General features: G+C 39.5%; 1 protein-coding gene across 1 annotated transcript; it reads right to left on the bottom strand.

Moving 5' to 3' along the window:
- Positions 1-381: 381 nt before the first annotated feature.
- LOC129743276 (uncharacterized) lies at positions 382-14,332 on the bottom strand. Its single transcript, XM_055735261.1, has 6 exons — positions 12,578-14,332; positions 4,055-4,231; positions 2,780-3,988; positions 969-1,172; positions 698-904; positions 382-627 (listed from the first exon to the last, which is right to left on the bottom strand). The coding sequence occupies exons 1-6, from the start codon at positions 14,330-14,332 to the stop codon at positions 535-537; spliced, it is 3,645 nt and encodes a 1,214-aa protein (XP_055591236.1). The 3' UTR covers positions 382-534.
- Positions 14,333-14,687: the final 355 nt, after the last annotated feature.

The raw sequence follows: 14,687 nt of genomic DNA, 5'->3' as shown, positions 1-14,687 counted from the left end.
GGGACACATCAGGGGTCAAACAAAAATTTGTTTTATAGATAAATTGGAGCACAAAGAAGCGTTTTCCATCGATAATTCAAAAACGATGAAAATGCACATGGTACTCATATGCGAAAAGGGGCAGTATAGGTTTGTAATAAGTCTTGTTACGAAGTATGAAAGGCAAATCCACAATAATTCTTGTATTCTTTGATGTAATAGGATGATTAATTCCAACAAACGGATGTTGAATTGGTTTGATTCACGTTTTAAATTAAAAAAGCATGTTTGATATTTTGAGAGTAGAGTTTATTTCGTTAGATTTCGTATTCATCTAAGACTACCAACTTAACTCGAAAAGAAACGTTTTTAAAGCTCCTTCATCCAAATCTATTCCTATATCATATCACTTATTTGAACTCTTTTACAGCTTCAATGGAAGATTGTCTATGGCTGGGGATCATTCACATTGTATTCACTAAATATTTCTCACACATTTGGAACGTCTTATGCTATGTACAACACTACATATCAACATTGAAAACAACATTCAAATTATGACTTGTAAACCTGTCTCAATGTAGGAATACACGATAAACGTTCCGTTATATCCGGTGGCAGTTTGTGGCATCCTCGCACGTATAGGTACTGTAAAGGTTAAGGCAGAAGTTAGTGGAAGAGCTTCATAATTTTCAGAAAAACAATTCGCAAATCTTACTTTCAAATTTTTGCAATATTGAGCTATGTGATCCAATCCGGTTTCCGAGATCTCGGTGCAGTTGGCCAGTTTGAGGGTGGTAAGCCGTTTCAGGTTCTGCGCCACCAGCTCCACGCAACTGTCGTTGATGTTCGGGCACTCGCTCAGGTCCAGCGTTTCTAAGGCTGGGCAGCTCGTCACCAGCTTTTCGATTCCTTGCTTGGAGATCTGAAATTTGTTAAAGTTTAGTTTTTCTTAGTAAAAATAATGAAGAATTGAATTTTTCGATTACCTGATGACATCGGGAAAGTCCTAACTCCTTGAGTTCCTTAAACCGCAAAGCGTATCTAAGGGTGAAGTCGGTTATCTTGTAACACCCGGACAACCTCAGCAGACGAAGTTTCTTCAGACGTTCAATCGAGAAAGTTTCCTCGATATCCCAAATGGAGAGCGTCTTCTGGGGCAGATCGATTCCAGTGAAGCCGGCATCTGTGAGCTTTATCAGGAGGGATAGAAATATTTAGAGTGTTTGTATTTTGTGGTACATGATGAACAACATTTGATGGTAAGAACCTTTGTGCTCCTTTCCAAATTAAGATGAATCAGATGTTGAAGAAGATGAAAAGCGTGTTGAAGCACAGCATCACTAATGTTGGTGACTGATCCACCCAAATCTAGGCAAGTTAAATTACAAAATAGAGACGTCAGCTGAATTACGATCTTATCATCAAGCTCGTTGAGTAATTCTAGATAAATTTCTTCCATGAGTATGAAATTGCAACTTTTAGACCAATTCAGAAGTCCCATTTTAGAAATCCGAGTACTTGAAAGATCAACGATTTTGAGTTTTCGAAGTTTGGTTAACTGAAAAAATCCGTTATCGGAAACTCCCGTACAACCGTTAAGATTGATTTCTTCAAGATCAGGCATAAAAGTTGCGATCTGTTCGATACAGTAATCTGTAATGCCTGTCGATTCACAAAGTTGAAGTTTGCGTAAATTGATGTGAATTTGAAACAGTTCTATTATGGCAGGCTCCAGTAGGGGTAACTTTTCCGTATAAGTTATACCCAAGGAACACAAAAATAAACCATAGCATCTAACAACTCCTCGAAGAAAAATATCATCCACAGTCAGACCCAAAATATTGAGTCCTTCCAAGTCATATTGACGTCTTTGGATGAAGGTTAGAATACAATTCAAAATGGACACTTTTTGAATGTGGTCCAAATCTCTCCAACAGTAGGATAGATCAATATCGGCAAGATTTGGCAACATATCAACCAGAACATTAAACTGCAGTTCACTAAAGTGGTTTCGCGCCAAGCTAAGCTGTGTGATATTGTTGAAATAAACGTTGACCATTCCGTTCTCGAAAAATTTCCACTTTTTGAAGAGATCATCCCGCAGAAGATCGCATTCCGTAAATCGTACTTTCCGCAAGTTAGGCATAAACTTGAAAACCGAAATGATCCTTTCCCTCCACATCATACATCGATCAAAACTGATCTCTTCAACGTAAGCACCAAACTCGGTCCAAAAACGATCGAGACAACCGAGCTTCACTCGAGTAAGTTTTATCGATGTATAGCATTGGGAGCCACTTAGTAGAACAGCTATCGGGGGTTTGGAATCATCTAGATCTACGTTGTTCAGATGTAGACAGCGATTCCGCCAAAATGCTCTATAGCAGGATGCCTCGTAGCATCTTTTGCAGGTATAACTAGCCGATTCAATGTCCGCCATCGGAAGATGCCTGAAGATCTCCACCAAGAGCTGCGATTTGAATAAACATATCATTACTTTGAAATTTTTAAGATGTTAATTTAGATCTTACTTCCATCGGAAGTTGAGAAAAATCATAAGATTCTTCGATTTTGATTTGTTTTATTTGACTCTTCCACGCTGAGTACAACATATTTTAAATTTTAAAAGTCAAATTTTTAATTGACAACTCGTTGAAAGAACTTGTTCGAATGCCAAAATCAATGGGACTTAAATTTAAACTGCCCCATGATGAATGCTTCTTCTTTGTTTGTGATCTAATCAGTCTCCGTCGATCGGTCTTCTCAAAATAGAACATGTTTGGCGAGAATCCTTTACCTTGGTGCTTCGTTCAAAGTTGACCTCGACGAGCGAGGTCAGGTGGAAGAAAATGTACTGCGCAGACCAGTTCGATATGCAAGACGAAGATCCACCGATGTTCAGCACCGTTAGGTTGGAAAAGTTGGCCCCCATCCGAACTATGCAATCCTCGTCCAGGGTGTCGATTTCTTCTAGATGTATTTCCTGGAGATTTTTTCGATTACTGGTAACAGCTCCCTCAATGATAGCTTTCTTCGTGAAGCGACATTTGGAAAGATCGAGTTTTTTGAGGTTCTGTAGCTGGAATATTTGCGTTACTCCCTTATCCCGAATGTTCCAGCAACCTGTCATAATTAGGACTTCCAGCTTTGGCATAGACTTCACGATTTGTGCTACACATTTGTCATTGATTCCTGTCGAATAAGACACATCCAACTTCTTCAAGTTGACTTGCTGGCCTAAGAGGTCTATAATGGCAGGATCACGTTGAGGCATCAACTCAAGGTACATGAAATTAAGGCTTTCCAGCTGTAAACCTTCTGCATCTACGATGCCTCTCAAAAACAAATCATCAACCGAAAATCCACTCAAATTCAAGTGTTTAAGCGAATATCGTCGTTCGTTGATGAACGCCACGATGCAGTTCAACAAGCGCATTTTAATTACCGAATCCAAATGATTGAAACAATCCGAAAGATCAAGCTCGGTCAAATTTGGTATCATCTCCACAATCGCGTTGAACTGTAGCGCGGTAAAGTTATTTCTAGCCAAACTCAAGCTTCTGATATTCTCGAATTGAGTAACCTTCAATCCGTCATCGGTTTGCTTCCATTCCTTGAAAAGGTCGTCCCTCAGCAGATCACACTCTTCAAATCGAGCAGTCCTCAAATTGTTCATAAACCTGAAAACATTTATGATTCGCTCCCTCCAGATCATACACTTCTCGAATGAGATCTCATTGATCCACGGTCCAAAGTTGTACCAAAACCGGCTGAAAGAGCTCGCCTGAAGCCGAACTCGGGTCAACTTCAGAACCGGATAAGCGTAGGGGCACATCAGCAAATCCGAAACCGGTGGCTTATAATCATCGAACTCGATCCCCACCAAATGTAAACACATCTGCCTGGCAAAGGCCAGATACTTGGACGCCTCGTACCAGGTCCAGCACACGTAAGCCGCCGCATTACGATCCGAAATCTCCAGATATTTGAATATATCCACAAGGAGCTGAAGAATTATAAACATTTTCGCAATTTAAGAAAAATCACCACAACCCAAACGCAGCAAGAATACCTCGATCGGTAGATGGCCAAAGTCCGGTTCTGGGGGCCTGATTGATTCAGGAGGTTTCGCCGGCTCCGGAGGTTCAATATTGGGCAACTTAGCTGCCGCAGCTTTGGGCTTCTGCTTTGAAACCGGACAAACCTTTCGGTTGCATAAGACCATTTTCGGTCGGCTGGTAGAACTCAACTGAAACGGTTGGATCCACCTACGATTGGGAAGCCGTAATGCTCGAGAGTCGTTCTAGGACGATGTCACGACGAATGCCTATTAGCTATTTTTGAAAATGTTAATCGTTCTTCGAGAGAGTGTTTGTAATCTTTAAACGAGTCATTGAGCAGGGGTTTTCCTGAATTTTGTTGAACCGAATGTATTCATCGATGTTATATCTACACGATGAAATTTATTATAAGGTTAAATAACAAAAGCTATCCAAAAGTTATTAAAATTAAAATTCGCTGTTGACATTGAGAATAAGCTTCTTTTACCCATCTGTCTGGTTCATGAAATGTTTTTGTGGCAATTATGCAACCCACAAACAAAATGCATCAATCACACGACGGGCGGTTTGATTCTTGAGGAAACGTCAACAACAACGGTCACGTTTTAAATCTTTGCCAAGATCTTGGTAGTAGATCGCGAAAAAAACACACCATTTCGTCATCTTGATCGGGAATTTTAGATACCATTGATTACATCAGCTCGAGCCGAGCCCATCGTGCATTGTTGAAGACTACATAAGCTGATTAGGGTTTAGTTATATTTAGAAATAAACGTCAACAATAGCCACGTTTAGAATGACTGTCAACTGTAATAACGAATTGGACGATACAACGCCAATATGTCAAGGCTTGAAATTAACATACCGTTGAAGGTGTCAGCTGATTCCGAATATGCTATTATAGGATACATCGGGGCAGTACGTCCTCTAATAATTGGGTTTAAAATCAATAATGCTTAATACTTTAAAAAAAATGGTTGTCGTTGCGTTCAGTTTACAATTATGCAAAGTTGAGCTTTTGTGATGCAAAAGATCAGTTCCACTGTAGCGTCACATCACCTTTTCAATGATTCGCGTAACAACTTCACGGTTTGAAATTAACATACTGTTGAAGGTATCAGCTGATTCCGAACATGTTATAAAGGGATACATCGGGGCAGTACGTCCTCAAACGAATGGATTTGAGATCAATAATGCTTAACACTTAAAATAAAATAATGATTGTCGTTGCGTTCAGTTTACATTAATGCAAATATGAGTTATGTTGTTAATGATGTTAATTGATGAAATTTTCAGCGAAGTTACCCGATAAAGTTGACATATGAAAATTTTTGTGATGTTCTGTCAACTGATTTTTGAGATAGCTTCCAATAAAGAAATTTTTTGGCTTTAATTTTTATTTTATTACATTTGCTGTTTCCTGAAGATTGACTTTAAAAATATCTCAAAATTTTCAAGTACTTGTCATTAAATTGTTCAATTTTTTCTCCTTGTTTATATCCGGGAAATATAGGCGAGACTTGTCAACGAAATTTTTTTGGTTGAAAACCTGCTAGGTGACCGCTAAAGAGTTCGTTTTGCAGTCTATTTCGAACTTTTTCAAAATTTTCCCACTAAGCAGTACAAATAATTTTCGCTCGATTTGACCACCGTATTTTGTTTATTTCACCGGTGGGCAGCTTTTCTACCATGTAGAAATGAAGTCACGTCTTTTTATAAGTCAGCTAGACGAACCAGTCTGAAAAAATTGGTTTTTTTTATCATAAATTATTATCATTACCTCTTATTACCTCTCATATTCCTCTCACTTCATGGAATCAATAATCTACTCTTTTATTCAAATTTAAGCTCTCACTTTTGGGTCCTCAAGGATTTCTTGAACTATTGTCAAATAGTTGATTTACAGCTATTTTCGGGCCCACTGGAACTTATCTGGATTTTTCGTGATCCTGCCCAAAAATTTTTTGTCAACTTCAGTATTGGACGCTATCTCAAAAACCACTTGACAGATTGTCACCAAATTTTGTACACGTATAAATAACATTACTAGGAAGCTTCACTTAAAATTTCATCAATTTATATTCATGCACTCAAAAGTTATTCACAAAAAAGTCAATTTTTTTTCGAATACACTTCTTTTTATACAGAATTTCAAAACTTTTGCTCTATGGTAACAATAGAAAAATATGTTGTGGAGGGAATTTAATAAGCTTTAAGATTATGTTTTGTTGGAGTTCCATTGAGAAAATTTAAAATTTATTAAAGGAAAACAATTTTACATAAGATAACCTAATCCCGCTAGGATGATTAACACGACTTGTATCATATGTTATGATGATTTGCCAAGGCATATTCTTAGTTTTTCCTTTATTTAATCATTAGAAGTACCTATTACTATTTTGGTTTTGTCGAAAATCCCGAAAGCGAAAATAAGTAAAGTTTAAAGTTTTTAATGAAAATTTTATAAACTATTTTTTTTTCTTTTTTGATAGGAGTTTATCCCGTTAGGGTCATTCTTCCTCGTTGATAAACTATTCAAAAATGCAATAGGTTGAAAAGTGAAAGTTAAACTGTAGAAGATGAGAATTCTATCATCTTTCGTATTCAAGATTTTTTTAAATTTCCGATCTTAAGTAACTCAAATTCTCGATTTTGTGCATTTTGTCCAGTTTGTTCTGAGTTATAAGAAATTTTTTTTATTATCTCAAACACATGATCGCCTAAACTCCTCCCTTGGGGGCCGATTGTGCGTTGAATCATTAATTTTTATTAGACAATTTGTATTTTATTATATTTTATCCAATAAATAAGTAGGTACATGATTTACGTTTGGAGATCGGGTCAAACAAATAATTTATTTAAGTTATGTTGCAGTTCAATTTTCAAACACAGCTTAATCAACATTATTCACTAGAACTAACTTCGCTCAGCTTAAACAAAAATACGAAGAATATGAAAAAAAAATTGATCTTGATCCTGATTTTGAGCTTGATTTTGATTCTGATCCTGATCTTGATTCTGTTTTTTTTTATTTAGTTTTGATCGCAGTTCTGAACCTTATTCTGGACCTAATTCTGATCCTGATTCTGATCCTGATTCTGATCCTGATTCTGATCCTGATTCTGATCCTGATTCTGATCCTGATTCTGATTCTGATCTTGATCAGGTTTTTGGTATCGCTCTTGATCCAGATTCACATTCTGAACCTGATCCAGATCCAAATCCTGAGCCTTTTCTTAATCCTGTTTTTAATCCTGATAATAGCCTTTAACATGATTATGATCATTTTTATCTTGATTCAAATCTAGGTCCTGATCAATATCCAGACCCATATTCAGAACCGAATCCTGGAACTGGTCCTTATCGTGATGATGGTCCTTATCTAGAAACTATTCCTAATCTTCATCACGATTCAGAACATGACCCTGATCAAGTTGTGGATCTGTATCAGGATCGTTATATGGTTCAAAATAAGAATCGAGATCGAAATCATGAACTTGATCATGATTCTGATTCTGACGCTTAACCAGATTCTTATGTTGGTCCAGATCCTGATCCTAAAATTGAACGTGACCTGAACGCTGATCTTGATCAGATCCTGATCTTGAATCCGATCCGGATTTAGATTCTGACCCTGATCTTTATCTTGATCTGATCTAGATGATATCTTCATTATGATCCAAATATTGATTCTGATCTTGAAACTGATCCAGATCAAGATCCTAATTCATGTCTTTGTTCTGATCCGTAACCTGACCTTAGCCAAGAAGCAGAATTTGACCACGACTTTGATCTTAATTCTAATGCTGCACCGATCAGAGTCAGATCAAAAGTTCATCTTGATTCTGTGAACAGGATCCTTATTCTGATCCAAATAGTGATCCTGAAACTTAACCGGCCTTAATGCTGATCTCGATCAGATACTGATCTTGAAATTGATCCAGATCTAGATTCTTACCGTGATCCATATCTTGATCCAGATATCCAGAATACAGATATTGACTCTATTTTTGATCATAATACTGATCCTAATCCTGATCCTGATCTTGATCCTGATCCAGATCTCAGTCAAGGGGCAGAACTTGATCACGATTTTGAATTTGATCCTTATCCTGCTCTGATCAGATTCAGATACAGAATCTTGGTCGTGTGATCCGGATACTTATTTTGATCCAAACCATGATCCTGAATCCAACCCTGACCCTAACCCTCTTCCGATTTTGATTTTGATACTGATCATGATATTGTTGAAAAAGTTCGCCATCCAGACTTTTCCAGATATTTTTTCAAAATCCTCCAACTATCTATTTTCATCTAGTCTAGTCCCTGAAATTTCGACTTACAGTTGGATTCATTTCTCTACAGAAAAGTTTCGCTGTTTGAATGTTTGAGTCAAGACCCGTCTCTGGGTCACAGTTTAAAAATAGAAAATAAGGCGCTGCCAAACATCCTCCAAACTTTTCTGAAAATAGTTGGCTTCTCTGTGTACACTAAAGTTGATGGGGCTGGGGCGGAATTCTGCGTCCCAATAAGAAAGCAAAGCAACGCATTTTTTCACTACAAATCATCACTTTTCTACATCTGCTATTGCTTGGAATCGTCTCCTTTCTTTCGGGAGCCAACTCAACAGATCATGACCCGGATTGCGAGAATGCCTAAATTTCAACAGACAAAATTCCTTGCTACTTTCCGGGATTAAGAGCTCATGATAGTCTTCTCATCGATTAAGATATTATTTAGTTTATTATCACAAATTCGGACGGATCTTCGAATTATTGTGCTAAGAAATCACTGCTTCATACAGAGAAAAATCAATATTCTCATTGGATTTCCTACTTGTCGCGTTACAAAACACCCTGGCATCAGCTTTGTTGCGCTTTCTAAAAGTTTTACATTGGCAATCCTGCTAGGTTTGCACATTATTTGCATTTTATTGTACAGAATAGAATGAGGAATATCACCTGCTGCTTGATTTTTCTTCATAAAAAAGGTGGTGGTCATTGTGAATTAAAAAGTGGTAGTGAAAGTGGCCCAACGGTCGATTACTGGTAAGTTTGAAAAAGGTGGCAGAGAGAGAGAGTAGCTAACTCTAAGAGCAGAAATACCAGCACTTCCGGCAAAGATTGTCAGCTCCAAAGGCACAAAGGCCTGCACTTTCGAAAAAAAATTGCCAGCTCCTAAGGCAGAAATGCCAGATCTTCTGGAAAATATTGACAGCTTTGAAGGCAGAAATGCCACACTCAGAAAAATATTATTATGTATGCCATAAGATTCTCTTATGAAGTGGCGCCATAAGAAAAATTAATGAAATCCATAAGATTGTCTTATGACGCGAATGAATTCTGAAGATGAACGCCTACTTCAATGAGAGGTTGTTGCTTTTCATAAGAGATTCTTATGGAAACAGTGAATCACTTTCTAATAAGAAAAATTCTCGATATTTCATGCTGAAAACATTCACTTTATTGTTTGCCAAATTTGTTTAAAATTAAATCCTTCATGGTCACCATCAGCAGCGCATCAACAGACGGCTCCATCAAAGTTTTTTTTTGCCGCATCTTAATCTCCGACCTTTCGTTTTTTGCAGATCAGCTTGCTGAAAAGTAAACAAATAATGTATTTTAGTACAACGTTCACACCAAAAAAATCAAATCGAACTTACCATTCCGGAGATAACAATAACATTTAACATTGAAGGAAAACTATAATAACTATGAACTGGCGATTGCTTCGTATTGTTAGATGATGAAAAAAAAACTGATGCTATGAATGAATGTGTTCATCATTTTTTCACAATGCCGTTTCTTCTATTTTTCATAAGAACATCGTATGAAAATTGAAAGAATTTCATAAGACTCTTATGAAAAATTAGTTTGGACGCAAAAAAGTGGTTCATAAGATGTATCTTATGAAATTTATAATGAGATTTCCTCTGAGTGCAGCTCTTCTGACAAAAATTACCAGCTCTGAAGGCAGAAATGCCAGTATCTACGGCAAAGATTGCCAGTTCTGAAAGTAGAAACGCTTGCACTTTCGGCAAAGATTTTCAGCTCAAAATGCAGAAATGCCAGCACTTCCGACAAAGATTGCCAGATACAAAGGCAGAAATGCTAGCTCTTTTGGCAAATATTGCCAGAAATGTCAGCACTTCTGGCAAAAAATGCCAGCTCTAAAGGTACAAATGCCATCACTTTTGACAAAGATTGCCAGATCTGAAGTCAGAAATGCCAGCATTTCCGACAAAGATTGCCAGTTCTGAAAGTAGAAATGCTAGCACTTCCGGCAAACATTGCCAGCTCTAACGGATGAAATGACAGCTCTTTTGATAAAGATTGCTAGCTCTGAAGGCAGAAATGCCAGCACTTTGGGCAAAAATTGGCAGCTCTAAAGGTTTAAATGCCAGCACTCCCAATAAAGATTGCCAGCTCTGAAGACAAAAATGCCAGCACATTTGGCAATGATTGCCAGCTCTAAAGACACAAATACCAGCACTCCCAATAAAGATTGCCTGCTCTGAAGGCAGAAATGCAAGAACTTCCGGCAAGGATTGCCAGCTTCAAAGGCAGAAATGCCAGCACTTCCGAAAAAAATGATCAGCTCTGATGGCAGAAATGCCAGTATCACCGGCAAAGGTTGCCAGTTCTGAAAGAGCTTGCACAGATTGCCAGCACTATATGCAAAAATGCCAGTACTTCTGGTAAAGATTGCCAGCTCTAAAGGAAGAAATGCCAGCACTGCAGGCTCCAAAGGCAGAAATGCAAGCATTTCCGGCAAAAATTGCCAGCTCTGAAGGCAGAAATGCCAGCACTTCCGGCAATGATTACCAGATCTGAAAATAGAAATGCTTGCATTTACGTCAAAGATTGACAGCTCTATATGCTGAAATGCCAGCACTTCCGGCGAAGATTGCCAGCTCTAAAGGTAGAAACTTCAGCATTCTCGGCAAAGATTGTCAGCTCTGAAGGCAGAAATGCGAGCACTTTCAGCAAAGATTGCCAACTCTGTCAGAAATGCAAGCACATCCAGCAAAGATTGCCAGTTCTGGAACTAGAAATGCTAGCTCTTCCGGCAAAGATTGCCAGCTCTAATGGAAGAAATGGCAGCTCTTCTGATTAAGATTGCCAGCTCTGAAGGCAGAAATGCCAGAAAATCCGAAAAAAATGATCAGCTCTGATGGCAGAAATGCCAGTACCTCCGGCAAAGGTTGCCAGTTCTGAAAGTAGAAATGCTTTATCTTTCGGCAAAGATTGCCAGCTCTATATGCAAAAATGCCATCACTTCCGGCAAAGATTTAGAGCTCTAAGGAAGAAATTCCAGCACTTCCGACAAAGATTGCCAGCTCTGAAGTCAGAAATGCCAGCACTTTCGGCAAAAATTTAGAGCTCTTAAGGAAAAAATGCCAGCACTTCCGGCAAAGATTGCCAGCTCCAAAGGCAGAAATGCCAGCACTTCTGGCAAAGATTGCCAGCTCTGAGACAGAAATGCCAGCACTAACTACCAGCTCTCTATGCTGAAATGCCAGCACTTCCGGCGAATACTGCCAGCTCTGAAGACAGAAATTCCAGCACTTTCGGCAAAGATTGCCAGCTCTAAAGGCAGAAATGCAAGCATCTCAGGCAAAGATTGCCAGCTCTGAAAGCAGAAATGTCAGCACTTCCGGTAAAAATTGCCAACTCTAAAGGCAGAAATGCCACCACTTCCGGCAACTTAGTCTTGCTAAACTTTCAAGAGTGTTTAGAAGTTCGGTTTAGTAAATGTGTGCATCCACGAGTTAGTAATTGTTATGGACGAGATATTACAAAAGTACTTAAGCGTTGAAATGATTCCTATGTTTTTATTCAAGTAGCATAAGCTGAAAGCTAACAGTGAACCCGAGGGTTTGGTTTGGTTGTTAAGAATACGGAATTACGAAATTGAGCCTCCAAGGACCAGGTTCAACAACCAATAGGCACTCCTACTACTGCTACCAAGCCTAATGTGCGGGACAACAGGGTCGGAGATCGCCAGCCACAACGGCTTTGGGGTTTTCGATAGCGGTACACAACTTCCACTTCAACGACTACGAATTTATAAAAAAAACGATACTTCGACTCAAGCTTCAACGAGTGACTTCTGTGATCAGTGTCCGAGTCTAAGGGAGCGACTTCTGGGTCACCAGCTAGCAAGAAGGCTTCTCGGTTACCTCCCCCAATGAGGTTGGCTTCGGGTATACGCCAAGACAATGCTTGTGAATTACGCGCTAAATTTAAGCATTACATCTCAACGGTTGCAATGGATGTTGCGTAGGCTAGCCGTTTTTGCTTTTTGCAGCCCTCTTGATGTCGGATCGTGAAGCTCAATTCGTATCGCTACCTAGAGATTTTTACTTTGAGAATGCCAGTAAAATATTATTCTTAAAAGGAATATAAAATAAGTTAAAACGCAACATTTTTGTTTAATAATCTTAGACTGTTGAAAATGAATTTTGGTTTATAATGATGGAAAGGAACAACCGGGAAACAAATACAACATCAAAAAATCTTAAAGGCAATTACCTTAGTACAGACAATGAGGTTTAAATGCTTGAGGTTATCCAGATAGCACGCGATATACTGGATCACGCAGTCGGTAATGCAGTTACTGGAGCTGTCCAGATCCAGCACCTGTAGGTTGGTGAAGTTGGCCACCATGTAGTAGAGCGTCGTATCCGAAAGGTTGTTCAACAAGGCCAGATATACTTCGTGCATCTCTCTGCGCTTGTTGGCGACGATTCCGTGATTGATTCCGTAATCGCTGATACGCTCACACCCGGAGATGTCCAGTATCCGCAGGTGTTTGAGCGTGTGAATGTTCTCGACTCCTTCATCGCTGATCAACCAACAGCGCCGTAGCTTGAGGGTGTGAATGAGGGGACAGTTTTCTACTAGAATAACTAAACAGGCGTCGTTTATACCTGTTGATGACGTTAAATCTAGATAGGTGAGTTTGGTTTGGGTGCTGAAGAGGCGTTTAATGCCCGGATTTTTCAGGGGTACTCGATCTGTGTAGGAAATCGTAAGGTGGGTGATTTCTAGATCATCGATTTCACAGAGTGTGTGCCACGTGATCTCATCAACGCATGGAGTGTCGGTGAGGTTGATGGCTTGCATAATGTAACGATTTCGACTGATCAGTTTCATCACTCGATCGAGCATCGAGATTCGTCGGGAAAGATAGAGGTTTATGAAGCAGTTGGACACATCGATCGATATGATGTTCGGGGCCATGATTATGAACCTCTCAAAATGGTATTCGTTGAAGTAATCACAGCCGGAGAGGGAGAGATGTTTGAGGCACAGCATGTAGAATGGGAACATTGGCTCTTGGTTATTTGATTCCAACGTCCAATTTTTGAATAATTCGTCACACTGCATCAGCTCCAAGCGCTGTAACGCCAACATGGTTCTCATTATGGCTAGAAATACATCCTTCTTGATGACACAAGATCGAAGGGTTAGCTCCGTTATATTAATGCCATGGGTGGTCCAGAAACTGCAACGATCGTTGAACTCAACTTGGGAAAACACAAGCTTACGATAGAAACCTCTTCCTTGGCTGAAATGTTTGAAGGGTCCTACATCGTCACCATACTGAACTCTATCAAAGTTGTAGTATACATCTTGTTGGAAAGGTTTGTAGTAATGAGCAGCTTCCATCCAGCGTTTGCAAGCAGTGCCTGCACAAAGTCTATCTCGTGAGTTGAGTCTTTTGAAAATCTTAATCAACAGTTCCATCGGCAGCAGATCAAAATAAGGAGTGAACAACCCGTCGCAATTGGTCGGTTCCATATATTTGGGCCAAACTATTTCTGGTTCTGGCATCTCGTGTTGAAAATTCCACACCACATGTTCCTTCTCTATGTCTTTAAGGAGGGTTGGCTCCTTGCGGACAGTTTTACCCCTTAATTCTTCCAGTGAGAAGAAAACTCGTTCCTTGGTTCCCGGTTTGTAGGGCCTCGCTCTCTGAATAACACTGGCCTCTGGAATGATGGTTTGCAGAGGATTGCCGAACTTGACACACTTATTTGCCTTCGTTGTTGAACTACCGCTCTTCAATGCGCTCTTCAACACTACTTCTTCCGACTGACGGCTCTTCGAAGAATGTTTCCTCCTCGAGGAGGGTTTTGATTCATTCGCTGCTAGTGGGGACGCTGATTCTGATGGTACGCTTGCGCCAGGAATTTCCGCTGGCGGCACCGTTCGTTCATTGATGAATCCCATTTCACAACTCAGCTCACTAGAATCTTGTTTCGGATTTGGATTTACATCCATCCTATACGTGGACTGATCAACGACTAAGCGCCAGCCCGTGGCTTAAATGGGTTGACTAGGCGAACGATGCATGTTCGGCGTTGGACAACGAGGTCATCTTGACAAATACCAATAAGTAACATGGGATATTAACAAATAACTTCCTCCCTAGCAAAGTGAAAAGTTCATTAAATTTCGTTAGTGCAGCAAACACACGATACACTCGCAGATTGGCAGTCAAATATGGCGAAAGGACACGAACAACCACACCCCCTCAACATTTCAGAAGACCTAACTTGAACTTGAAACTACGAAGGATTCGCGCTCAGTCGATCAGAAAGCGTCGTCAGTGTCACATCGAAAATATCTTCTTCTA

Source organism: Uranotaenia lowii, chromosome 2 (genome assembly GCF_029784155.1).
Source record: "Uranotaenia lowii strain MFRU-FL chromosome 2, ASM2978415v1, whole genome shotgun sequence".
In the NCBI taxonomy this organism is placed as follows: Eukaryota; Metazoa; Arthropoda; class Insecta; order Diptera; family Culicidae; genus Uranotaenia; species Uranotaenia lowii.
This window is presented reverse-complemented; position numbering and strand designations above follow the sequence as displayed.